The sequence below is a fragment of the Xiphias gladius genome, chromosome 18 (assembly GCF_016859285.1).
Source record: "Xiphias gladius isolate SHS-SW01 ecotype Sanya breed wild chromosome 18, ASM1685928v1, whole genome shotgun sequence".
Lineage (NCBI taxonomy): Eukaryota > Metazoa > Chordata > Actinopteri > Istiophoriformes > Xiphiidae > Xiphias > Xiphias gladius.
This window is the reverse complement of record NC_053417.1, coordinates 21,372,387-21,400,344: the sequence shown is the minus strand read 5'-3', so window position 1 is coordinate 21,400,344 and position 27,958 is coordinate 21,372,387. Positions and strand designations below refer to the sequence as shown.

The 27,958-nt window shown below is 40.0% G+C and overlaps 3 protein-coding genes across 6 annotated transcripts in view; 2 read left to right on the top strand and 1 right to left on the bottom strand.

The window, feature by feature from the left end:
- Positions 1 to 22: 22 nt before the first annotated feature.
- On the top strand, positions 23 to 17,784 carry LOC120803583 (glutaminase kidney isoform, mitochondrial-like). Of its 4 annotated transcripts, none has more exons than XM_040152180.1 (18): positions 23 to 336; positions 3,143 to 3,230; positions 5,095 to 5,216; positions 8,183 to 8,312; positions 8,393 to 8,472; positions 8,620 to 8,783; positions 9,267 to 9,325; positions 11,314 to 11,346; positions 11,438 to 11,496; positions 11,582 to 11,648; positions 11,779 to 11,829; positions 14,444 to 14,620; positions 14,765 to 14,896; positions 14,974 to 15,066; positions 15,223 to 15,284; positions 16,099 to 16,175; positions 16,360 to 16,423; positions 16,606 to 17,784. In XM_040152180.1, the coding sequence occupies exons 1-18, from the start codon at positions 125 to 127 to the stop codon at positions 16,634 to 16,636; spliced, it is 1,701 nt and encodes a 566-aa protein (XP_040008114.1). In that variant the 5' UTR covers positions 23 to 124; the 3' UTR covers positions 16,637 to 17,784. The 4 variants fall into 4 exon arrangements, with proteins under 4 accessions (XP_040008114.1, XP_040008113.1, XP_040008115.1 ...); XM_040152179.1 differs by having other exon boundaries at positions 16,547 to 17,784; XM_040152181.1 differs by lacking the exons at positions 23 to 336; positions 3,143 to 3,230 and adding an exon at positions 3,593 to 3,966 and having other exon boundaries at positions 16,547 to 17,784.
- A 4-nt stretch (positions 17,785 to 17,788) lies between these two features.
- Positions 17,789 to 23,746, bottom strand: spryd4 (SPRY domain containing 4). The gene is made up of 3 exons (XM_040152185.1): positions 23,728 to 23,746; positions 20,999 to 21,424; positions 17,789 to 18,692 (listed from the first exon to the last, which is right to left on the bottom strand). The coding sequence occupies exons 1-3, from the start codon at positions 23,729 to 23,731 to the stop codon at positions 18,151 to 18,153; spliced, it is 972 nt and encodes a 323-aa protein (XP_040008119.1). The 5' UTR covers positions 23,732 to 23,746; the 3' UTR covers positions 17,789 to 18,150.
- Positions 23,747 to 24,740: 994 nt separating this feature from the next.
- Positions 24,741 to 27,958, top strand: part of LOC120803586 (acid-sensing ion channel 1-like) — a 46,203-nt gene continuing 42,985 nt past the window's right edge. The window contains exon 1 of the mRNA XM_040152183.1: positions 24,741 to 25,159. Within this exon, the coding sequence (XP_040008117.1) occupies positions 24,798 to 25,159 (362 nt within the window). The 5' untranslated portion in view covers positions 24,741 to 24,797. The remainder of the gene's footprint in view (positions 25,160 to 27,958) is intronic.

The window sequence follows — 27,958 nt, the reverse complement described above, 5'->3', positions numbered from 1 at the left end:
ACAGCAGGAGCTATTACAACTCTGAGGACCAAGGGGCACTGGTCACAAATATCTGTCTAAATCAGCGACTGTGGGGGGAAAATAGCTTTTGTGAATTATTAAACATTAAGTCGTACTTATCACAATGCATTGCCTGAAAGGTCTGAGAACAGCTAACCCGGGAATCTTGCAGTTGATTAAAAATGCAGGGATCTCCGCCAGAGTTGGAGCTGACAACGTTGTTTTGTCCAGGACACAGCAACCTGTTCTGCTCCCCTGCTGGGTCGCAGCATCACCCCACACCCACAGAGCCATTCATCACCAGAAGGGCCCCGATGTGGACCAAGGACACTCCAAGTAGGTCACAGTAGGCTGTAAACGAATAAATCAGCAATAGTTAGCCAATGTATTATTCATTATTGTTCTTCATAATTTCTCGACAGTATTCCTGAGTTAAAACCATCAGCACATTCCTACAATATTCCTATAGAGAGTTTAAGCTGCTTGGTCTAGGCTACTGGTGGTTAGAATTCACGCTAACACTATTCTATAGTCACTCCTGTACATCCGCACTTGTGCAGTAAAATGTCTATGTTTTAGCCTATAGCATCTCTGAAGAGCAGCGCTAATTACCAGTTAAACTTAAAGGAAAAGTTTGACATTTTGTGGGAAATGCTTTTTACCTACCGTTATTCGCATTTTAACGATCTCATTCTTGTCCGTTAAAATTTGAATCTACGACCAGAAGAGCCGTAGTTTAGGTAGCTTAGCCCAACGACTAGAAACACTGGGAAACAGCTAGCCTGGTTCTGTTAAGGTAAAAAACAAAAAACAAAACAACAACCCAAGGCTCAGTAATTAACACGCTATATCTCGTTTGTTCATTCCATACACAAAATAAAATGTAAAAGGAAATGATCTGAGAACAGTTTCTTGGTTGGAGCAGTCACTTTCAGGAATCGCCGTTGGTTGCCTGGCAACCAGTGTTTCCCAGTCCACATGAAAGTAAGTAAATTTTTCATTTTCATTTAGGTAAGTTTTTTAATGTCTTTATACTATATATAGAGAATATGATCTTAAATATCGGAAAAATAATATTTTTTTTCAACAAACTCTTGTGGATAACCTACATTAAATAATAAAGGTCTTCACTTACTGTATATGACCAGATGAACGGTAGCTGTGGGCTACAACTTGAGCCCTGTTTTTTGTTTACATTCTGGAAAATGAAGTAAGCCAAATTCCCTATTAGCAGTTCCTCTTGGACATGACCCACTGGATGTCCTAGCTGTGCATCTGTGCCACTGAGCAACTATTGATGGTGTTGATTAGCGGCCAAACTGCAATATCAAGCTACCTATCCCATTCATCTCACGTACCCTAATATCTTTGCCTCAAATCTCTTCCTCTGGACTATAGTTTACCTTTGAGTAGGTGAAAACGCTTTAATAGTACAAAAAGTAGCCCAAAATGCAACAACCCATCCAATAAATTCTCATCCAACCACATAAAGAAAAAGTAGTCCAACTAAGTGGAAAACCACCCAACCTGAGTCGTCAAGACTGTATGAAGTTACTACGCCTGGCCAAGACATAGTCTGGCAGATGGATAAAACAAAGACCCGTAGCTAGTCTTTGCACTCAAGTTGTACAGGTTATACAAACGAAATATACAGATACGTTAATTATTAAGGTATAGAGGGAATGATAAGTGGACTTTTTTTTTTTCTTTTTCCTTAGGGCAGAGGAAGGCTAACTGTTTCCCTCCGCTTCTAGTCTTTATGCTAAACTAACCGTTTCTTGGCTTTATAGCTAGTGGGGGTGGGCGATGCCACAAAATTTGGTTTCAATCGGATACCAAGTAATACTAGGGCCAGGATCCTTGATATCAATACCAACATCAACATTTTGATACCACCTTCTGGTTAAGGCACCATTTAGAAATGCTTCATAAGCTCTGATTGCTTTATTAATGGTTAATGCATTGCTTACTAATGCTTTACAGGTCAGGTATAAGCCATTAATAAGAACAACTTCTGGGTTGCCAGGTTAAGAAAAATCCTCCCCAGCATCACACTTTGCTAGCCCCTAAGTTCATTAGGGACAACCCTCCAAGCAATTAAGTCTGTAGTTATAAATTTTAGTAGGTCATTAACAAAGTGTACCATGTTTCTCACTTTCTAATAAGTCATGTCTAAAAATGTCCTGCAGCCCTTTCTCAGAAGATAAGTGGTCACAGACCATCTCCCTGATAAACTGTCTTCACTAAAAAGACAAAGTGTCATGCTGGAAGAGGACTTTCAACGGCCTGGCAAACCAAAGTTGTTCTTATTAGCGGGTTATAAGTGACCTACATGTCATTAGTAAATGATTTATTAATCAGTAAGAGAGCCAATAATTGCAGCTTATAAAAACCCACTTTTTTGGTTTCTGTTCTATTGACGCTAGTATAGATGCTCAAATAAGACTTAGTACTACACTTGGGGGATCGATCTGCCCAGCCCCACTAGCCAGCTTAGGTTACATATTCAGTATGTTAACTAATACACAATGGCATCAATCTTCTAATGTACACTTGGAAAGAGAATAACCATTTTTCCCACAAAAAAATTACAGTTTTTAAAAATGATATTGGCCACACATTTTATGATCAGCATGTAGCGACTGAATTACAAGTACACACATAGGACTGGAGTAAAAATATCTACCTGCAGTTGGCACTTGGTATTTCATTCTACCATTTTACACTTATACTTTAAATATTTTTTATTTCTTGTTTAAAAAAGAAAAATGATTTATTAACAGTAAATTCGACAAGGTAAGTTATTTAACATTCAAAATACAGGTTTGTATATTTAAAGTATGCTAAAACCAAGCCGTAAATGTGCCTGAGAAAACATACTGTATCCTGTGTACAGGAACCCTGTATTTGTATGATTGTATTTTTTTGCACACACAGTCATGGCATGAAGGTCATTGCTTCTCTCATACACAGACTTCATGTATGAACTAGGTCAATAGTTGGACGTTTGCCAGTGTTTTCACTATTGGCCGTATTGTTGACATAAACGTTGACACACTGCTCATGGTTTGGACTTGATATACTGGAGCCAGCCCAAATCTAAAGATCACAGTATATTGCGTATGTTGTTTTTTTTTGGCAGAAGTAGGTTAATGTCCAGTATGGAGGACCTACTTTTCTACACCATCACTGAAGGCAAAGAGATGATCCCCCTCTCCCAGTTCATCTCTGTGAGTCAACAGCACCTTCACTCTCCCTCTGTCACGCCATGGATTGTTTTGACTTTCTAGGGCATATGTGAACATACAACAAAAACACACGCTCTCCTACAGCACTTTGACTGTAGTTAAATAAATCTTGGAGAGTGAAATAGGAGCCCACACCAGGAATCCACAGTGTATCCAGCTGGATATAAGGTCAAGTTTGAAAGGTGTAATAGGACTAAATATAGTAGGTGTGACATTGAGGACTGAGGTAATCACTATCAGAGAACAACATATATAATAATATCTTAAAATGTTGATGTTGTAGCAGCAGATGTGATGACAAACTCATTAGGTCAAAGGCATTTAATTTAAACAAAAGACCCCCCCACACACACACACACACACACACACACGCTTCTGTGACCCAGTGGTACAGTTATTTATAATCTCAAAGTCTTGCATTGGGGCCACTTCTACATCATACATACCTCAGAAGATGGACAGGGCATACACTGTGTGGTGTTGTTGTGCTCTCTGATAACTAACAAGCTAATGCAAACCCAGCATACCTTCATTCAGCTTCATTTGATGCAACCTTTTAGATAGTCTCATGAAAAAAAGGCAGACGTGGACATCGGCTGACCTCTGTGTCTATGGCAACTCAGTGATTTTCAAACGGAGCACGCATTTAGGAGCAGAGACATGTGTCAACACAAGTGGCTTGCTGTTACGCCACGCATGACTAGATGTGTTTGTAGAGGTGAGTGGGGCAGGACAATAGACGGTGAAAGTGTCCCTGCATGTCAGTAACATTAATAACTGCTGTCACTTAGACTTAAAGTCAGCCTACAAGAATATTTCTTCTTCATTTCTCACTCCCATTCACTCAGTTTTTCATTTAGGAATTTTTTTTTTTCCACTCATGCCCAGTTAAGATAGAGATACTGAGCAGTGAATTGTGTGGCAGATACTGTAGGTGAGCTTAGATAATAATTGTAACCCTCCAGACAAATATTCACATTTGTAAACCTATAACCAGGGAATTTCTGGCATGTTCGTTTATAAGATGACTTGAACAAATAACCGATTATCAAAATTGTTGTTGATTAACTCTCTGTTGATCGACTGATCAATGAATAAATTAATTCTTTCAGTCTCTTCATGAAAATGTGTATTAATTCACAGTTGATATTATTCGATAATAATAGATGTTGACATGTTTTTAATCATTTCATCAGATATCAGGCAGTTTCAAAAAAATTATTTTGCTAGGCAAGCTCTCATTCACTAGACCTATCTGTGTCTGTTTTGGGTTGATATTCCATCTGTGATGGCAAGATTGCTCACGACTACTCTAAACAGAAAACCTACTCACATAGTTGAAGAATAAGACTCTAAAATGAGTAAAGAAGTGCTATGAGCGCACCACCAACTTCAGCATTTCCTGGCCTGAAGCTAAGAATCACTCACAGACATTTAGTAACAGCATGCTTGCAGCCATGTGCTTGGTCTGTTTGCTCACTGAATCAGTTATGAGATGAGAGGACTCAAAAATAACGCTGGAGCCTCTCTGGTCAGGAGCGTCGTTCACATGGACTCCCCAGAATAGATGCACATGACTTATACAGTGACTGTTGCCAGCCTGAGGTGTGACTTGTGAGAGGGATTCCAGTGTTCCAGTCTACACCTGTATTTCTTCCTCAGTGCCATGTGGGCACCCTGAGCCTTTGAAGTCCCCTAACTACTGTATATATTCCATCTGCACTTTTTTTATCCTGCTAATTGCATGACTCATAGCCTTTTATAAAGTGTCTGTCATTTATGAATTCCTCCTTTCCTCCCATGTGTATTAATCTGCTCAAACCTACCTCATTTCCCCCCTCTCCAGGCTTTGAGAAAAACAGGATTGTTGACGTCTGACCCTAGGCTGCGTGACTGTGTCCATCAGATGCGACAATCCACACGTGACTCTATTGGGCCAGTCATGATGGATAAGAAGCTCTTCAGAAGGTGAAAAAAACTTTTGTCTATTTCTGGGGACAACTTAGCCTTTTACCTGAATGTGAAAAGGAGACAGAGGACCTTCTGTTTTTTTTCTTAAATAAACATTGGGTTTATATCACTGCTGCACAACCATTGTTATCTAGTGTTAATCCATTTTTTCAATTAGATTTCTTACTTACTATTAGTTTGTAAAAACTGCAAATGAATCTGAGGATGTTCTCAAAGACGGGAAAAAGGATTGTTGCAAGGTCAGGTTAAGGGTCTTTCATACTTTTTTGTGATTATGTAAAAGAGGTGTAGGGGCCGTAATATAACTAATTAGGTTTACAGATGATGCATCAGGTCTCATTTGGATAATTAGCGCTCAGTTCTATAAATAGAAACCAATCTTTGTCTAGTCAGGTGTTCCGCCCCGAGGGTAAACAGTTGTTTACCGCTGAGGCAACTTGTTGCTGCATTAGTTACTCATGTTCTCGATGTTACTGTTTGTTTGTTTTGTTTATCATTGGAAATATGTTTGAGTTTGATTGTCACTAAGAAGTTTGAAAAGAAAAATAACTGGACTGAGCGTTCAGTTGGAAAGTTTGTCTTGGATTCCGATTCATGAGGCACAGTAATCAGCGCATCAATTAGGTCATCGGTGGTGCAGCACCTCAGTGGTTTAAAGCATTGGCTTAGCCTCTACGGGAGATTATCTGTGGTCAGTGCTATTTGAGTCAAAGAGATTGACAGAGACAGGCGTTATATGCCTGACAGCTGCTACTAACAAAATTCGCATTCACACATGCCAACACAGTAGAGGGTGTGGGAAGAAAGAGGGGTCTCTGGGGCTGTATTTGAAAGGGCATCATTCTGGTTGAGCTCCAGACTGTTGAAATTACATTAGTAGACTCAACCGATCTGTGAGCTCCATGCAGCCTGCTGTCCAAATAGTGTCATTTCCAAACTGACGTGTAATTCACTCAGACTCATCTATTGGCCTGGAACAAAATAGAGAGTCTTAGAAAGCCTCGTTATCTTCGTCAAACTTAATTGGTCAAGTCCGACTTTCTTTGCTTGTTTTCTGACATTTGTGAGGTTATCCATTCCTGAGAAACACTCAAGAGCTCACTATAAATATACTGCTAGAAATAGAGAGAGCTATCTTGATTTTTTTTTTTTTTTTTTTAGGAAATGACCCATATGAATAATGCAAGCTCTCTCCCCTCTCTTCTCCTGGTGTCCCAAAAACTCATGCTAGCATTGCTTTGGATTAGTGAGGGCTGCAGGCTTCAGACTAGCTGTGACAGAATGTGCATACCTTTCCTTGAGAGCATATAGCACCACTGGTCAATTACAGCTATGAAAATCTATAAGTATTTGAATCTACTGATATAGACAGGTGTGTTTGTTTACCCTTTTAGCAGGGTGTTTTTTGGCCTGACGCTGGTCACTTTGGTCACAATTGAAATGTGAAATGTGAAAAAAAATGATGAAAGCCCAGTAATGAGTTGAACATCTCAATTAAATAGAAACTGATTATAGAATCAGTTACATAAACATTTCTTTGGCAGTACCAGTCACTGTGGTTGAGTGAAAGACGTTTTCTGACCAATGGTTGGACTGACTTGATAATTCTAGCCATAAATGGAATGTGGAATGCAAATGTTTGGACAACCCTGAGCAAATCAAACATTTTATTGATTTGTAGATTGATTTTACTGAGGTTTTATGCTTGATTTTGTTGTCACTTTTGAAGTGAAAAGAAGTAAATGTGTGCTGTCTTGCACACACACAGTATTTTTATGATCTACCTATATATTTTCAGTGATGATCAGGTCAGGGGACTGTGAAGGCTGTTCAGAAGATTCAGCTTGTGTTTCTTGAAGTAGTTCATGGTGGATTTTGAAGTTTGCTCTGGATCATTGTGCTGCTGTAGAGGCCAGTTTCTTTTCAGTTTCCCTTTCTTGAGAGACTGCAGGACCTTTGCATCCAGAATTTGCTAATATTTACTGGAATCCAATCTTCCCTCTATCACTGCAGTGTTTCCTGTGCCACTGGCTGCCCCAAAGCAGTTAACAGTTGGCTGAAAAAAACGCTAATTTTTATAATGTCTTTTTTAATCAACAAAATACTGGATGTAATTTTGCCCATTTTACTTACAGCTGTAACTGTAACTCCATGTTAGCTAGTTACCCTATTTACCGAGGTCAGATTAGCCGTACTAGTATGTAGCTACCCTGTTAACAAGCCTACTAACTACCACTGTACCACAGTCTGAATGCTATGGTCATTTAATTAATGAATAAAATCAGTCATTATCATTTATATGAGTAGATTATTCAGACTTCACCATTCAAAAACTTGAATTTTGTCTTGTGCTTGAAATGTGGCTCTTCGGCTAAATTAATCCTTTGCTAGTGTTGGTTCATCGAAGTCAGAAAAACATTTTTCTCACCTACCTTAATTGGCATCTAGCCATGCAGCATAGTTTTGGTTTTATTTGATAACACAACAGCTTCAGTTCTAATACAGTAGAGGTGAATGAAAATTCATTTTGTGCAAAGAAACCGTGTCACTGTTACTCTGGATAACAGTTGTTGTTTTTTTGTTTTTTCACAGCGGGCATTTTGACATGTCACAATAGGAAAAGAACATAACGTTTTATGGGGAATAGAAAGTAGTTTAAATTAAACCTGGATTATTAAATTAAATGGCACAATATTCTGAAAAGACATGTTGCTATTACATTTTTAAATGTAAATTTTCAATGCTGTGAGCATTAAAAAATGAAATTTTATTAAATTTTATTATTATTATTATCTTAAAGCTTGGGCAAATAAGACCAAAATGGTCTATGGCTTCTGACAATTCTGTTATCAATGGCAGTTATTTGAACTATAATTAATAAACCCAACACTAACTGCAGCATCTGTCTTTAAAGTGTTTTATATCTCACCTCGTGACATCAGTTCAATCGTGTCCTTTTTTAGGTGTGTGGGCAACAACATCATGCTGCTCACCAAAGCTTTCAGAAAAAAATTTATTTTCCCCAACTTTGAAGAGTTTACCAAGCAGATTAATAAGATGTACGACAGTGCACAACAGCAGGAGGGAGGACAAGTAAGTAACACACATATTGAGTCAGCGTTTGCTTATTCATTTTAGTACACTCTTACTCAAATTTGCATGTCTTTTTGCAGGTAGCTGATTACATTCCTCAGCTGGCTAAGTTCAGCCCTGATCTCTGGGGTGTATCTCTGTGCACAATTGACGGACAGAGGTACAGTAACATCTCAACTTTATTGTATGTTTCCATTCTGAAATCCTCCATCGTGTGTACCGCCTCACTAACAAAACTCCATTTTTGTTTTTTTGTTTTTTTTATTTTTATTTCCATCCTTCTCCATTACATCCTCATGTGATGCAGACACTCTGTGGGTGACACCAAGGTTCCCTTCTGTCTACAGTCGTGTGTGAAGCCCCTGGAGTACGCAATTGCTGTGCACGAGCTTGGCAGCGAGCACGTTCACCACTTTGTGGGCAAAGAGCCCAGTGGATTCAAGTTCAACAAACTGTCACTAAATGAGGAAGGTAAGTGATAAGTGGTCTCCACTTTTGCTCGCTACACAAGTACAAGCAATGACAATTATGCTGAGTGTACATAAGATAAATCCTAGTTTTGTAAAAAGTAAAACTACACAGAAAACACCTTCTCCCCCAGTGTGTTACTGAGAAATCCTGGCAACTCTGGTTCTTGATCTTTAATTTCAGAAGTTTCTGCTTGTTGACAACAGAGCAAAGGTAGCGCAAGAACAAGCCACCATTTCACTGGGAAAAAAGTTTGCCCAGATGGACTCCTAGCCAGATTGTGTAGCATTTTAACACCTCACTTTTGTAGCCATTTGCTATTACATACTCCCCTCTGAAGCAAACAGGAGTGCACTGTATGTGTTCAGTTTATTAGCTGATGTTACTCTAAGTCCCCCTCATGAAATACACTCTCTAATATCAAGAGTTTATTGCTCTTGTGGTTAGGGACAAATCGATGATAACATACGCTCATTTCTTGTGCAGATAAACCACACAACCCGATGGTGAATGCTGGAGCTATCGTCATCAGTTCTTTAATTAAGGTAAAATCTTAAGGCTTTTCAGCACTTACTACATTGATTTGATAGTAGATGCTTAAACACAGAGGTTTCTATTTTAGGATATGCACACAAAACATATTACATAGTTGATTGTCATTGATAAGGGTATCAGGGCAAAACAAAGTTTGGCAGTACGTTATTGCCAAAAATAGACAATGTTTTTAAACCCAGACCTTATTAAATGTTCTCCCCCTTCAATCATTACTCTTACGCTGCAACGTCTCACTAGACTTAAATACAGTTCAAAAGGTTAATCATTTAGGCCTTCAAAAGTAATTATGAAGAGCATGAAGCTAAACAGCAGTCAGACTTGTTCCAGCAATAACAAGAGGTCCACAGAAAATGCTCTGTCAAATTTTTTGGCTACATGCTCAACAGAAGCAGGAAGATTTGGAAAAGAAAAACATACAGGGGCCCGTTGCACCAAATTCGCAAAATGCAAGCTATCTGCAACATGAGATCGCTTTCTCTTGTGTTCATTTTGACACATTACACTCATCAAAACGAATGTCATACTTGCAACCCATGAAACCCAAATTTATCTGAAATTTCTCAGCGAAAATCGTTGTGAAATGTGGCGATTGCAGTATTTGCAATCTGTGTAAACAGTGCTTTCAAATCACTTTCGGGAAACAGGCACCAGTCTAAAATGAAGCAGTTTAGTTTACGTAGTATAAAGACACGTCTGAAAATGATGTAGGATGGTTTTGAAAATAATATTTATAATGGTTTTGAGGGCCTCACTGATTGCGCCAGTAGACTGGGCTCAAACCCAGTGAGAAGCCATAGAATGTAATGTACCGTAAAGCTGAATCCATTGGTGATGTTGTAAAATTCATGCTCAAAAATGATAGAAAACAAGAGTTTCAGTGAGCAAGCTCACTCCTGAAGTATGGCGTCAGCAACAGCTACCACATATCTAATCACTCATCCGTTGGCTTGTCACTTGATGCCCACAGCAGCTGGACTATGGTCATTACCATCTGACTGACCAGCAGACAAAGTTATCTGTGAGCTTTGGCCTTATTGTAAGACGTGGGGGTGGGTTTTAGCCATATATGGTTGTGTGTGTGTTTCCTCTGTGGATTTTCCCTGAAGTGTCACAGCTGACTGAAGAACTACTCTGTGCCTCTTAACATACGTAGGTCAGGTTCAGCAGCGAGGGAGGGACTCTGGGTTTGGGTCTGACAGCAGAGGCGTGTGTGTGCTTCTGGCCAATTACAGCCCTGATAATAGAAGGTGTGTTAGCCAACCCCCCTTGAGCATGATTCTAGAGGGGGGCAATATTGTGTGAATGTAGTTTCTACACAATACTTGTATATTACTAAATAAATACCGAGGAGGTTAGATACTTAAAAGCTTGATATTTAACACAGAGAAAAGGATAAATAAAGTACAAAGTTGATAAAAGCTGTCTTTGACTTTCCTCAGTATTCATGCAACAGTGGGAACAGCTGTACCTCCAAAAGTTTAAATGTCACAAATGTAGATGTTTTCTTCAAAAACTAGTTGACAGATCAGGGAGAGCACGAGAGGGAAACTACCTGGAAAGACACTCCTTTAATCAAAGAAACTCCTTTATTGGCCATGAGGTTAGGCCTCGTGTCATCTCTTCAACTCACAGTAATATTTGATATCATCTTTACCCTTTATAGGTTGAGTCATTAAATATGAATGCGACTGCCATCCCTGTTTGGAACTTTACAGCTTGGTAATGATCCCTTACTGGAAAGTGAAATTCAAGCCAAGCCATAAACAGCCCCCAGGCCACAGTGAGCACTTTGCCACATGGACGGACAGGCACAAAGACATCACGTTCACATCATACACTGACGCCCAACCAAGATTGGACTCAAAACTATGCTTCACTGTAAAAGTACTCAAACACTGCCATCTGTAGGGACTCACTTTCTCTTCGTATAATTAAAAAGTGGCATCAGAGAATGATTTTTTTCCCCCTCTGTTGACAGCCTATCTCAAATAAAGCCGAGAGGTTCGACTATGTAAGTACATGCTTTTCAGTTTCACATTTTTTATGCCACTTATTGGTTTGGTGTCCCTACTGAACCGTCTGTAAATATGATGTTATTGTAGGTGATGGAGTTCTTGAAAAGCATGGCTGGTACAGAGTATGTGGGCTTCAGCAATGCAACGTGAGTACCAAGCTTTAGAACATGCAACCTCATTGTCCTCTGCCTCATGAAATGAGGCTTTCTCATACCTGTTCTGTTCTTGCAGTTTCCAGTCAGAGAGGGAGACCGGTGATAGGAATTATGCAATTGGTTATTATCTCAAAGAGAAAAAGGTGAGGGTATTTTTGGTGGTTTGTATTTAATTACAAGCATTTTAAGTACTTGGTCATGTGCTCAGGTTTTAAGAAAAATTGAGTAGCCTCAGTATACGCTGACTCTGATTGTAAGCTCTTGTCCATGCAGTGCTTTCCTGACAATGCAGATATGATGGCGGCCCTTGACTTCTACTTTCAGGTGAGACGGTTTGCTTTTAACAGTGTGGTATTCTGTGGACGCAACTTTCAAAGAATAGTTTGACATTTTAGGAAACACGCTTGTTTATTTTCTTGCCAATGGTTAGTTGAGAAAATTGATAAAACTCTCATGTCTGTACAATAAATATGAAGCTACAGCCAGCAGCCAGTTTGTTTACCCTGGCATAAAGCCTGCTCTGGTTGCCTGGGAACCTTGTGGTAACAGCAGGACTCAATGAAGTCATTACACTCAGCCAAGGATCATATCGCCCCCATAAAACCACAACCACTTGTTTTAACAGTTTGGTTTTTGAACAGATTGAACAAACAAGATATAACATTTTAATTAATGAGCCTTACTTATAATTTATAACGACAGCATCCGGCTGCGCAGCGTTCCAGCTGCACTCTGGGTCAATAACAGCTCTGTCGCAGTTTCAGCATCCACTGGAAAAATTGTAGAGGCAGAGATGTCTGTTCGTAAGCCATATTTGTAATTTTTTGTTTTTCACAGGGATAAAAATAGCTTTGCAGCTCATTTCGAAATGATGATTTTTGGCTGCACTTCAATATGACAGTCTTTTGTTGCTTAACTTTCTGTGTGATCACTCTATCTAAATGTGAATATACAGGATATCTGCAGGTCTTTCAAAGTCTTAAAAAGCATAGATTTTTTGGTTAATCGAAGAAAACGGTTATTGGAAAGGATTAAAAAGTCTTAAAATTAATTAACAAAGGTCTTCAAATTTTTTTCTTGCCGCCGTAGGCAGTAATGTTAGTTTTAAAATGTTTCTGGGTATGATTTTAGTTTCCAATAACCTCCAGTGCTTTTATTCCAGAGATCTGGCCTTATGTAAAATTCATATGTGGACCTTAAATAAATGCATAATTTTTTTGTTTGGTTAATCCATTCGTCCATCAGTTTTCTACTGATTATTCAAGTCCAGGTTAAATGATTAATTTACGATATCATTAGTAATTACTGTTACACACAGCTGGGAAATACAAAAAATTTGATATAAATGTCAATAAATTTGTTCACTTTGTAGCCAAATTATCTCTAGGCTTTATCAGTACTACTGGTTTTAAGAGATTTCTTTCAAACTTTGGATGGTATGACCATGAAAGTGGTATTAACTTTCATTCTATGCGGTATTAAAAACTTCTTAAAAAGTCTTCCATTTAACTTGGTGAACACAACAGAATCCCTAAATACAGTTAATCTCACGGCTCATTAACCTGAATTTTTTTCATTTTGTTTGACAATACATAATGTGTAATAAGCGTAAAATAATAATTTTATCTGTGCTCAGCAGCTTGGCATGTCTCCTGGTTAACACAGTATTTATGAGCCATAATCAAATTTCATGCTCATTGCACTGTCTGACAAACAGAAACAGGAAAATATGTTAATGAGAACAACTACACTCACCAAGCACTTTATTAGGAACACCATAGTAATACTGGGTAGGGCCTCCTTTTGCTCCCAAAACAGCCTCAATTATTCATGACATGGATTCCACAAGATGTTGAAAACTTTCCTTTGAGACTCTGGTCAATGTTGACATGACTGCATCACATAGTTTCTGCAGATGTGTCAGCTGCACATTCATGCAGCAAATCTCCCGTTCTACCGGACTGGGGAGGCCTCTCATTATCTCATTGTCATGTTCAGGAAACCAATTTGAGACTTTTGCTTTGTGACAGGGTGCATTATCATGCTGGAAGTAGCCATTAGAAGATGGTAAATTGTGGCCATAAAAGGATGCACATGGTCAGCAACAATACTCAGACAGGCTGTTACATTCAAACAATGTTTGATTGGTATATTAAGGGGCCCAATGTGTGCCAAGAAAAAATTCCCCACACCATTACACCTTCACCACCAGCCTGGACTGTTGTCACAAAGCCGGTTGGGTTCATGGATTCATGCCGTTGAAGCCAAATTCTGAACCTGCCTTCTGCATACCTCAGCAGAAATCCAGATTCATCAAACCAGGCTGCATTTTCCCAGTCTTCAACTGTCCAGTTTTAGTGAGGCTGCACACACTGAAGCCTCAGATCTCTGTTCTTGGCTGACAGGAATGGAACCACACATGGTCTTCCACTGTTGTAGCCTATCCGCCTCGAGGTTCAATGTTTACTGCATTCTGAGATGCCTTTCTGCTCACCACAGTTGTGAAGAGTTGTTATCTGAGTTACCATAGCCTCTCAGTCAGCTCCAAATTTGTTTTGCTGTGCATGTGTGTGGAAGAAGCCAGAAACAAGTCAAATGCATCAATAAAAGGGAATTTTCAACTCAGTAAATAAATAGAGGCATTTATATACAATTACAAGTGAGTTTCATGTTTCAGAGAGTCAGATTTTGTTACCTTTAGAGAAAACCAAGACAGAAGTTTCCCTGTTTTGAGTCTTCACGCTAAGTGAAGCTGACCAGCTGCTGGCTGCAGCTTCATATTTGACATACAGACTGCAGAGTGGTATCAACCTTCTCATCTCACTCAGCAATAAAGCAGACAAGGATTTTTCCCAACATATCAAACTATTCATTCAGAACTGTTCTATATGCTTCACCAGTACAAAAAGTTTAGTTTTTTTTATTTTTCCATTAACAGTTGTGCTCCATTGAGGTGACCTGTGAGTCAGGAAGCGTCATGGCTGCCACACTGGCCAATGGCGGTATTTGTCCAATCACAGGCGAGCGTGTGCTGAGCGCCGAAGCAGTTCGCAACACCCTGAGTCTCATGCATTCCTGTGGCATGTACGACTTCTCCGGACAGTTTGCTTTCCATGTGAGTCACCGGGAGTTTAGCAATCTGTTTAAAAGCATTGTTGGCCTAATAATTCCAAGTGTTAGCCAGTAATGAGATATTGAAGCCCTCTAATGTTCTGGGAATTTTTTTTAAACGGACGTCTTCTTTGTTCCTCTTGTTTAGGTGGGCTTGCCTGCTAAATCTGGTGTTTCAGGTGCTGTACTGCTGGTGGTTCCCAACGTCATGGGTATGATGTGTTGGTCCCCACCGTTAGATCGGCTTGGAAACAGCGTTCGAGGCATTCATTTCTGTCAGGTATGCAGTCGCCATCACAATTTGGCTGTATCTGCATGTTTCAAGTATTCCATCTTATTCAAGTTTTGATTCACTAGGATCTGGTGTCACACTTCAACTTCCACAATTACGACAACCTGAGACATTTCACTAAGAAACATGACCCAAGAAGAAGATCGGATGATGATCCAGTAAGTTCAGTGCCGTAAGTGTAGATTCTGGGATTCAGGCTAAGAAACATAGCTGTATCTTGGGGTGACTTAGAAATAATGCAAAAGGATTTTTATGTAAAAAGTTTAAGAAACTGTCCACTTTTGCACAGTAATGTTTGCCTTTTGATGCATTAGAACAAGTCAGTGGTGAACCTGATGTTTGCAGCATACAGTGGTGACGTCTCTGCACTGAGGAGGTGAGCAAAAAAACATAAACGTGGCCTTTCATTCTTCTTCACACGACCAGTGGACAACAGCTGGCTGATGAAATCTTAAAGGAATGGACTGACATTTCTGGAAAAGCTTATGGCAGCGGTTATTCACTTTCTTGCCAAGAGTTAGATAAAAAGGTCGATACCACTCTCGTGTCTGTACGCCAAAAATGAAGTTACAGCCAGCAAGCAGTTGGCTTAGCTAATCATGAGGATTGCACACGGGGGAGAAAAGGGCTAATCACGGATTCTTGAAAAGTTAAAACAATTTGCCTGCCACCACCTCTAAAGCTCACTTATTAACATATTATATTTTTTTGTTTACTTTGTACAAAAACTGAGGTTTAAAAGTGAGAAATTCTGGTTTCATGGGGCGTTTCCGTGCACATCGAAACAAAGAAACAAGATATAACATGTCAATTACTGAGCTTTAGTGGTGCTGGTAGGCAGATATTCTTACCTTTGGATAGAGCCAGGCTAGCTTTTTCCGCCGCTTCCAGTCTTTGTGCTAAGCTAAGCTAACCATCTCCTGGCTTTAGCTTCATATTGTAAGGACATATGAAAGTGGTATCGATCCTCTCATCGCACAAACCAAATAAGTTTATTTCCCGAGATGTCTAACTATTGCTCCAAAACTGTTCATGTAAAACCTTGAAGAGTCACTGGTGTTCTTTACCCATGTAATTGTGAGGATACTCAGCTCTTCTCAGCACAGTTTCTGACAATTTGCCATCCCTCGAGTTAACCTTTTCCATGCATGTTCCCTCTGCTCTCCTCTGCTCCATTGTTATCCCTCCAGGTTTGCCCTTTCAGCTGTGAACATGGAGCAGAGAGATTACGACTCTCGCACAGCGCTCCACATTGCTACAGCTGAAGGTGACACTTCAGTATTAGTTCAATCATTTTTCAATCATCTCAGCTTTGATATTAAAGCAATGGAAAATGAAATATGACTTTTACATTACAATGTTTTAGTCTGGTTTTTCAGTATGGTCACATGGATAAGAATGACTTGCCTGTTCTTGCTTGAATGTGGGATTTATTTATTTTTTTCTTTCAGGTCACGAGGAAGCTGTAATCTTCCTGACTGAAATATGCAAAGTGAATCCCCACATGAAAGACAGGTAGGGATTCTAAATATAAACTCATTCATCTGATATTAAAAAATGGTAGGAAAATATGTCCATGTCCATATTACTAACTACAACAATCCATCCATCTCCATATCGCATTGTGTTATCTATTAGATGGGGGAACACACCCTTAGATGACGCCATGCAGTTTGGCCATAATGTTATTGTTTCAGTCCTGCAAGAGTACCAGCGCGTGTACAGTGACAGCGACTCACCATGCGACACAGAGGAGCAGAAGACCACGCTGGATTCGTTGAAGAGCATTGTTTAAACCACAAGGGATCATAAGGGTTTGCACTGGAAATCAGTTAATTTTATTCTGCACCTGAGAGGGTTGAAAGGACACCGCATGATTGAGAGAGGTGATGAATGAGTGAGTTTATCTTCTATAGACTGTTGAAAAGTTGTACAGTTGTACAGATTAAATTCCTTTTTAGTGCATTTCTGCACACTGGAGGTTTGGTCAACAATATAATGTATGAATAAAACAGTATATAAACAGGCAATGTGTTGCTGCTGTGGAAAAAAATAATATTAATTTACTCCATGATTTGGCTTGTTGCAATATTAATGAACTGGTTTTTTTGCTTAGCTTCTGAGATGTAAATATCAAATATATTTTGCTTATTTATTTTTAAAATATTTGAATATATTTTGCTTCATCATTAAGTTATTTAATCAAGGGATTTTATGCCCCCTGTATAATAACTGTAAATATTCCTCAAACTGCTTTGTTAATTATTCTACCTCAACAGGAGGTGATTCATTTGCATTTGTGCCTTAACACTGGAAGGACTGTTTTCTTTGTAGTTGATGCGAGTTCATTGCAGCTCATAGGCCAGTTTATTCACTGCTGATACGTTGTGGTGGTCACGCAGGTTTGTTTTTTTTTTGGGGGGGGGGGGTTTGGAGGAACTACTCTTGCTTCATTAGTGTGAGGTCTTCTTAATTGGTTACATGTGTCACAGAAACATCTGCACGTCTCAGGCGCTGAGAACAATGCACATTTAGTTAACGCTAGCACAAAATATATAATTAAATTATAATTACTGCAAATGACTTTTGCGAACTAGACACAGTCATGTTTGAAGTGATAAATTTATATTACTGTTGAATCCTCTGAAATTAATGCATTTTATTCACTGTTTTATTTAATTTAAAGTCTGGCAAAGAAATGATTCCTCAGCATGAGTTTAGCTTTTGTCTGTCACTGTAAATATGTATCTTCCTGCTGTATATAAAAAGGATTGTGAAAGCACTTTCAGTGATGTTATTTTATTAAAACAATATAAACATGAGACTGAAAAAGGTTTTGTGCAGATTTAAGCTTTGTCAGTAATGCCAGAACACAAAGCATAAAATAACAACTTGGCAGTTTATGTAACTCTCAAAAACAAACGCACATCCTTTTCACGTCAGACAGTCTGAGAGGTAATACATGAGGTACACACTAAAACAGCTTCTGTGATACGACTGCCCAAGGCTGAATGACATACACAAAGTACAAACTTGCATTGTTAGGAGTCATGGTTATGAAACAGCAGGCCCACAGAAAATTAAATATCACCTACAGTTAAGCTGTAAATGATTCCCATGGAAGATATTGCTTTCTTTTCTGCATTAAAGGTAAAGCTGTGGTAAGTGTTGCCATGGTACTTAAACCAAGGCCACTGCCTGTCATGACTCTCACAATCAGAGCCATCACAGTTTGTCCAGCTTTACTTCAGGCCTTCAGGCTCTTCCAGACCAGAGTGTGTGAGCAGCTCCCCGTCCCAAAGTCCAAAAGCGGGGCAGAGAGGAGACTTGAACTGAGCCCTGATGCTGTGAATGATCCAGGGCTTCTCAATGTCCACCAGCCCCAGGAGCCCCGCTTCATAGTCAAGCAGGATTCCTACACGGTCTGGCTTGCCTGCAAGCGTCACGGGCACTATCTTATTGCTGGTCATGGCAAACCACTTGCGCTGAGCGTAACCGAACACCCAGGAGGAGCTGCTGGTGCCCACACAGTCGTCTCGGGACATCAAGTCCTCGGCCACACCCAGACGAAACTCTTGAGACTTTTTGACTGTTACCTCCCAGTAGTGTCGTCCGCTGCTGATCTTCTCATCGCCAAACACGACGGCCCAGTCTCGGAAACGCTCTGGGTTGTCTTGCACGTGGCTTGGGTCCAGACCCAGCATGCGGTAGATGATGCCAGTGTCTTTCTTGAAGAGGTCCAGACTGCTGTGGGCTGTTCTCTCATCAAGCCTGAACTGCAAATCTACATTATTATAACAAACAAAAAGAATTTATGATGACATTTTATTCGATGAGTTTAAAATTTAATAATGGAAGCCTCATTGGAGTCTGTGTTGGTACCCAAATCTTGGCCACCCTTTGCTGTCAGTGTTAAAAAAATATGTAAATGGGTTACTTATGCTCTGTACTTAAAAAGGATGAGGTCTCTCATAAAATTGCGTAAACCAGCGGATCCAAAACTGGTCTAAGAAAAGCTGAATAAACCTTTTTCACCGCTTGACATTTTGACTTGTCAAACACAGGTGCAACTGCTGACACTGACTGTTGCGTTGCATCGCATTGCTGGAAAGGAGTCACTGTTACTGTTATCCTTCCACCTGTGCTTTTCCTGCTATCACAGGTTAAAACTTCTGCTGTGAAAGGGGTCTGTGAATCAAATTCATTTAGGAATAATAAAGCACACAACAGTGCTCTGATGCTAGCAAAGCTATCAAATCTCAGGTTAGTAATATTTACTCAGACAGCAAAAATGACATATCAGTTACAAGATGGACAGACTTTAGACAGGGAAGAAAAGAAACACATCAGTTAGACCCAAGATATGAAGAAGCCCATCTTCCTCTCGAGTTCACAGTGAATATAGCAGGAGAGCTTTGTGTCCTTTGTTTGTAAAAACTCAGTAATTTTAGGAAAAGTTCAAAAGTTTACCTTAAACTTAATTTTTATTCGTACAACAAAAAATAATAGGGCACTCTAGTGAAAAGAAACATGTAGTTTTCCTAATACTGTTACCAGCATTATATTGAATTCTGTGACCGGATTAGGAATTTCACCCATTTTGCCACTGCAAATTTTGTTTTACCATGGTCACATTTTCAGAGATGCAATTAAAAGTGTTGACGGTGACAGCAATTAAAAATATGCAAGCCTTTCTTCTAAAGGTTTCTCTTGCCAAAAAGATCTCAGTGAGATTACGTAAGTAGTTATCATATTAACTAATGTTTCATTGGGAAGCAATTGAGCATTTTCGATTTTTGCCAGTTTGTATTTGTTTGTCATTAAAAAGTTTGTTCGCACAGTGATAAACATAATTATCATTTCAATTCATAATCACTTAGAGAAAATTAAAGAAGCAAACTCAAGTAAATGAAGTATATGTGAAGACAATTGAGCAGGGGTGGAAATTTACTTTCACATTTCAGATAAAAACGACGACCAAACACTGATTCAGGCATAAGTCTGTAAAAAATATTATGAACCTTATGTTTTACTTAAGTTTTACTTCAAGTATCAAAAGGAAAAGTACTAATTATGCAATAAAAAAAGTTCCCTGTGACTGATTATCATATTTTACTGTTGTAGATGCTCGATGTAGAGCTAGTTTTAGGTACTTAATATACAGTTTACTATTCTTCTTATTATTATTATACAGTTCATTATTGTTTTTAAGTTTTAGTAATAAAATTTACTTAAATGATTAAAGTAAAAGTATCTGTTCTGCAGTAAAATGTCTCCTGTGACTGATAATCAATTCTGAAATTATTAGATTTATGCAACAATGTATAAACAGCATTTTACTGTCGTACATTTAACCAGATTAGTCCAGTGGTTCCAATCCTTGGAGTCATTGAAATGATCAATGGGAGAGGAAAGAAGAAAAAATGTTCTGATACACAAATCTGTTTTCAATTTTTGGAATTTCCCCTAATTTTTTATTTGTTTCTTAAATATCGAATCATTTTACACCTTTGCGCCTTGAAGAGTTATTCAAATGAGACGTTTAGTGGGGAAATCACTCACTAACAAGGTGCGAGTTTACTTTAATTTATCAGCTTATGTGATTGTTTTTTTTCTTTATTGTAAAACTGTCGGATAGCTGTAGTCTAGTAAGTTCAAGTACAATATTTCTCTCTGAAATGTACTGCAGTGCAAGTATAAAGTAGCATCAGATGGAAATACCCAAGCACAAGTACTTCAGATTTGTACTTGAGTAAATGATTTCAGACTACAGAGCCAGTAACGTCTGTTTAAAACGGTCAGAGAAGCGTATCCACCCGAGGAAACAGTTGCGGGACGTTTCTTCGACTTCTTCAGGTTTCGCTTGTTTTTTTTTTGTTTTGTCCTGGAGAAAATATCGTTACTTCGTTAATATGGCTACATCGCAGCTACTGGCTGTAACGGTGGGTTTTGACGGGAAAAGAAAAGAAAAATACCAAACATTCAATACTAGCTGCCAGGCTCGGCTGCGCCTGATGAGACACTGACCTCTAAACTGCAAACTCACAAGCTAACATCCCTCTTTTTTTGTTTTAAGAAATATTAACTCACTGCTCCCCGTGGAAGTGGATGTGTAGCATCTCGTCGCTGGCAGGCTGACAGCCCGCCTGTGTCTGGACGACAGGGAGGTGACAGTCCGTCCCGTCAGGCGACAGAGACGACCTGCATTAAGAGACACTGCCATGTTGTTGTCTCTTCTGCTGCTGCTGCTGCTGCTGCTGCTCACGTGTTTCGGTTTCTTCTGCTCGTCGACGTGTAGCTGCAGCGCGCTCCGCCGCCCCCTGCAGGTCCGGAGAGGAACAGCAGGACCCACCTGACCGCCGGGACCCATCAGCACCACGGACAGCAGCCAGCCACATTCGGAATACGTGGCCTCCGATTTCCCGTTAACTCCAGCGCAACCAGACCTCCGGGTTATTGGATTATCATAATAGTGATTGTCATCATATGGCTTCAGTAAAGAGCCAGAAAAAAAACCTTGAAACAGACTAAAACAGCATATGACACTGTCAGACAATGAGGAATAATGTGATTTTAACTACTTTAAATCTACCTCATGGAAATTTAAAAGGGGACAATTGGATGTTAGGGGTTTGAATGGATCTGTTTCTTTCAAGGAAAGCCCTCATCAACAAACTCCACCAACTAAACTATTTTTAAAAATGACCTACATTTCCCTACAAAGCATACCAGATTGCATAGTTTTTTTTCAGTAAACCTTTCATGAAAAATTATTAGTAAATTAAGAAATAAAGCGTTACCCTTTTACTTCCTAACACAAAGGCCTGAGTCCTGTTTCAAAGCTTTCTCTACACTGCCAAGAGTTACATTTTGGTGAAGAAATATCGAATTCTGTATTAAGAATGCTAATACTAAGCGCCAGCTTAAACTGAGAAAACTGTGGCTTAGGACAGATCTGATAACAAACTTTAGGTTTTGGTTACTACAATATCGACGGGCGGACTATGAGACGATAGACCCCTTGGAAAAGACAGTAACCCCACATTGCGCCCCACCATTACTTTGTAGTCATTTAAAGTCTCTTTGTAGTTGTTTCGAGTCTCTTTAAAGTTACTGTAGTCTCTCTCTAGTTGTTTTGTGTCTCGTTCTGATCATTTGAACTCCCTTGCAGTCATTTGAGTTTCTTTTCGGTCATTATGCATCTCTGCATTTGTCTTGCGTCTCTTTGTGGTCATTTTAAGTCTCTCTGTAGTCCTTCTGTGTCTCTTTGTAGTCGGTTTATGTTTCTTCGTGATCATGTTTTTCTCCCTTTGTAGTTATGTCTCTCTTTTTCTGTCACTTTTTAATCCGCCCATTTCGATATCATCACATGTGTTTGTTACTCTACAGCAGTGGTGGAGGACGTGTTCAGAGCAGTTACTCAAGTAAAAATATTTGAGAACTTGGTTAAATTGCACCACAACCCTATACAGGTAAGAGAAACATCGTTAACATAACACAATATCAAACAAACCATGCACCTTTGGGAAAAGTCTGATTAAGCTTCATAAATATTCTAAATTTAAGGCACATTTCTGCATTTGTTATAGCTGTTTATGCTGAATTTGAGAGGAGAACAGCCTCTGGGCACAGTGGCGAATTTACTAGGACTTTTTATGTCACAGATAAGGATTTTTTTTCTTATTGCTGATGCATTAAAGGTGGGAAATGCATCTTTCATGACATGTAATAAATATTTTGTCATATTAACAAAGCATGATTCACCCTTGTTGCACAGCCAGGTCCATTTTTCATGCCAGTATTCAACTGGGGACTAAATGTCATTGTTTATTCACAGTCCAATTTTAACATGGCAGAGACAGTATCATTATTTTTCTTTTCTTTTTTTTCTTTTTTTGTTGTTGTTGTCGTGCCTGGTAATGACTTTGTTTTGAGAGTAGCAGTTCAGACACCCAAAGCCCATCTCACTTCTTGTAGATACGAAGGGTTTCATAATCCAAGTTTACACGGTGAAGTATTCATCCTCTCTCTAACACTCAAGTTTGAATGTAATTAATTCAGAATGTTAGGAAAAGAAAGCATAAAAGATAGCTTGCAAATTAGTATACTTTCATGACGTATACACTGCAATATACTATACTACACCATGCAAGTACATTGCTATACTCCATAGTAATGTAAGATAACAGCTTGCTGCAAGAAATTAGAGCTGTAGTTGATTAATCGATATTACTACCAGAAAATTGAAAAAATAAGAGATCGTTGGTGAGTTTTATGAATATGGACAAAACCGAGTTATGATGACGCAATACCCCGTGCTGGTAAATTTTAATGGGAGTTGTAGTTTTTGTATGTTCACAAGATAATTGTTGTATAGCTTTGTTAAAATCACGAAAATTTCCATTTCTAATAGCAAGTGCCGTAGTGGAAACGGATTTGTCTTACAAGACTGAAAGAACAAGCTTTGTTGCATTATGGGAAATGTAGGATCCAGTGCCTTGAGAACTTGACTCGCACTAGGAACTAAAAGTCTGGACATCTCGGTCTCTGCTGCTTCAGTTTTCCCCTTTCTTTTTTTTTTTTTTTTTTTAAATCTGCCCCCTGAGAAACCCCAAACTTTATGGGAGTACAATTCTGAGTTGCTGCAGTGCCCCTTTAATGTCTCTCTCAATTTTCTGCCTCTGGCTATTGTCTGTTTAGATCCAAATTTAACATCCAGGTTTCCTTTGAGTTTCTTTTTCGTTGGCTTTAGTCGGTGATTGTTGTGCTTATTTTTATCCTCCATCCGTCTCTCTCACGCCAATGACATTTACACTTACTCATTTGGCGGAGGACGCTTTGATCCAGATCAGCCTCCCGAGTGAGGCACCGCCGGGCCTGCGATCAGTGGACAACCGGCTCCACCACCTGCGCCACAGTCGCCCCCGCTGGGGGACTAAGGGGTCATTGTTTATTCATGAAACAAATATTGCAGAGGTTTGCTACACTATAAGTCCCCCAAGGAGTCCCCCCCCCCCCCCCATGTCTTGTCAAGTAAATGTGTGGAACTACAGTAACTCACATGAGAACAGCAGAGCGTCGGTCCACCACTCTCCTCTCCCGTCTGCTGCTGCTACCAGACAGACAGACACACACACACACACACACACACACACACACACACACACACACACACACACAGTTAGAGCGGAGGAAGCTCACGACCGACCGGAACAAGCAACCGTCTGACTCCCGTACATTTTTACGGATGCCCGAGTAGAGGGAAATCTCCCCGTCTGACCCGCAGAGCTACTGACTGAGGGGGGGGCGGGCGTTCAGCGGAGCTACAGGGGAACTCTCAACAAATGAGCTGAAGTGTCAGAGGGATTTCTTTCCCTTTTCGGTTTCCGGGTCTCCTCTTGTTGGCGTGCAGGAGAGATGCGTGCTTCGCTGGACTTATAACCGACCAGCGAATTCGCAGGCTGATGAAGCACTTTGTCCGTCCTTCTTTTTCTTTGCTTTGCTGCAACCCGGAGGGGGGGGGGGGCTGTAGCGCAGCGGTGATGGACCTCCGCTTTTGACATCTCGGTCATGCTCGCCTCCCGAGATGTTAGCTGGTGAGTTTGCGACCTGCTTTTGCACGCCTGCCTTTGCGAAACGCGTTACTTGAGCCCACAATCCCCACTCGCCCGACTTTTTAAAAGAGCGACGGGTGCTCGCAATGTTCCTCTATCGGCGCGCCTGAGAGATGGCGACCGAGCCGCGCCGGAGTCCAGTGAGCGGTCACCTGCACGTTTGCACCCGTTCGGGTGGATAATGACAGTTTATGCCACAGGTGAACGAATATCGGCTCGGTTTCTCTTCACAGCGAGCGTCCCTTAGGCTGCCACGAGCCGGCTGCGCAGTGACAATGGATCTCAAAGTAGAAACCGAAGAAACGGACCCACATCAACCACCACCCATAGAAGTTTTTGCGCACAGCTCGACCCTGCACGGAATCTCTCACATCTTCACGTACGAGCGGTTCTGCATCAGACGCTGCCTGTGGGTCGTTTTTTTCTTGGGCTCCCTCACCTTCCTGCTGTACGTGTGCGTGGACCGGATCCACTTCTACCTGGAGTACCCGCACGTCACCAAGCTGGACGAGGTCACGACCCCGATCATGACGTTCCCGGCGGTCACCTTCTGCAACCTGAACGCGTTCCGCTTCAGTCGGGTGACGCGCAACGACCTGTACCACGCAGGGGAGCTGCTGGCCCTGCTCAACCAGAGGTACGCACCCAGTCGGATTAAGAGGTGTAAAATGCTGCCCAGACTGCAATGTTCAAAGCCTCTTCCACTGCATGTGGCTCTTCTATGTCACTTATGATCCTTTATCAACTGTCTTTCATATTCCCTTTTATTATCTAATCAATTCTTCGTAGAAACTCTCCACCTTTTCCTTTTACAATCTGTCATTTTAAATCTATAAATTGGTTAGATATTGCAGTTGTAAGTGGTGGAAGGTAACATTTCCCCAAGTACTGCGCTTGAGGTACTTGTACTTTTCTGGAGCATTTCCATTTGACGCCACTTTATACTTCCAATCCACTATATTTCAGAGGGAAACATTGTGCTTTAGACTCCACTGTCACATTTATATGGCAGCTATAGCTACTAGTAACTTTGCAGATCCAGATTTTAGATACCAAACCTACAATGATCTTACAAAATGTGCTATATTATTACAGATTAAAATATATCTAATATATTAAATTATTAAAATTAGCTCCACCTTGAACGTCTGCCACAGCAAAATGCTGCTCACACATGAATGCAACAGTAATAATAATGCGAAAACACAATTTTCTGCATGGTTATAACTGAAACACATTACATACTTTCAAGTGATATTTTCACTGCAGCACTTTTACTTGTAACAGGGTATTCTTACGGTGTGACACTGTGACTTCTACTTAAGAAAAGGATCTGGTGATCTTATGTCTCACTCGCCCAACAAACTGTCTTGTCGAGTCATTCAGCGTGCGGAGAGGAGGCTTGTCAGGCTTGAACTAACTGAGGCATTGTAATCAGAAAGCTCCAGCTGTCCTGTCGGTGCAGCTGTAGGCTCTGGATACTGGAGCTGGCAACAGCATGTACTGTATCCACAGGAGGGAAAGATGTCGAGAGTCTGCTTCCTTTGATTATAAGTGAAATGGCAGATTTTTTTCTGAGTATTTTGCCATTTATACATTTAAATCCTCATGTCTCTGAAACTTCAGCAAAGCTGCCAAACAAAAACCCCATTCCTGCTAATTAAATCCACTTGTTTCTGGTTCTGTCAAAGATGTTGCTTCTCTTGATAGTTGCCACGCTAAAAAAAAAAAAAAAAAAAAGAACAGTTTTGAATGAATAACACATTTTCAGTGATTAGTGTCATGCACAGGGCTGTCCAAGAAGCAGAGGAGAAAGAAGAAAGATCTCAGACAAAGAGAGAGAAAGACTGTGACTAATCTTGGCTTTGGAAGCTGTTTGATAAACATGTTGCTATCCACTGTGGTGTTGCACTATTGTCCAAACGTCAACAGAAGCAGCAATAATGAAACAATCAGCAGGCTGGTGTCATTCAACACATTGAGCGAGTGTTGACCAGTGTGTGTGTGTTTGTGTGTGTGTGTGTGTGTGTGTGTGTGTGTGTGTGTGTGTGTTTGTGTGTCTGTGTGTGTGTGTCATCTGAGTGATCGTAAACATGAAAAAGTAAAAGCTCAGAGCGCAAATGATGTCAACCTTGAACAGAGATAGAGGACAGTACTCAGCATACAGTGCTAAAGGCTGGTGGTTTAACTTTTATGATGGTATTCAGCCAACTTCTACCCTAAATCTTTAATGAGGATTCCAGACTGAACACGAAAATTAGCATTCTCCCCCTGTGACAATGGTGTGACTGATAATCAACACTTGCCTTCTGGATTTTTTTTTTTTTTTTTACGTGAACACGTCTCCTAATCCCACATTTCCAGACAGCAGTACACAACAAAGACTTTTCAAAGTTGGAGACAGAAGCATAAAGGGGACTGGTTTTCCTTCTGAATTTCCCTTCTCCATTTACCCATCTCAACTCTTACACTCTGAAGTAAGTTTAGTGCTCATTATCCTGCCTCCCTTGGCAAGGTAGAGAAGAAATGAAACAGCACACTTAGCTGTTATACCCCCGGCCAGAAATGAAAGTGCTTGTGGCATGAAATCCATTTAAGAATATTCTCCACCCACTTCCCATGTTTGGAGTCACTGGTCTGGGAAATGTCTTGTGGCATGATATTTAAGCCGCACACATGCTGAAGTGTCAGCCTTTGTCAGCGCAAAATTATGGGATTTTATCTCATAAGTGCCTTCTTGGCAGGTTTGTCCACCACACAAACAGTGGGGAGCGAATGCCTCTCCTGAATTAAGTTGTTTTTCAATCACAGAAAAACACTCTCTGCCTCTGCCACAATGAGGCTCAGGCAGAGGCTGTAATCTTAATGTCAAAAAAAAAATCTACGAACTCATTTTTAAAACCCGAATGAGGCTATTTATTATTGATTTCATGTTTGTAAATGGCCCTTTGCCGCCATGAAAATGAAAAACATAAAGGTTACTGCACCTTGTTCCGAGTTTTATAAGAAATTCAATTGTTTAATGTTTAACTATGATGCCGTAATTGTATGTCAAACATTACCAGCTGCTGCTTAAAGAACGTAAACCACATAAATTCATTGTAATTCATGTAATGCATTAAGCACATGGGGTGTATTAATACTATGTTACACAAAAGATCAATCAAAGACCATATTCACATAACAGTAGCAACATTCATATGAGAAATTTCTAAAAGGCCTTTCATTTAAGGCAGTGTTCAGAAAAAAAAAAAAAACCTCCAAGCAATCTGCTCTTCGGTGAGTCCATTAAAATCGTGACATTTTTAATAATAGCACAGTGGGAGATCGCAGCGAGAGTAGAGAGTGGGTGCATTTACAGCTACTCAGCTCTCTTTTAATACAAGGCAGCTTGGTCAGATTTTTGTGTGCTCCATTAAATAAAATGAAATTTCCC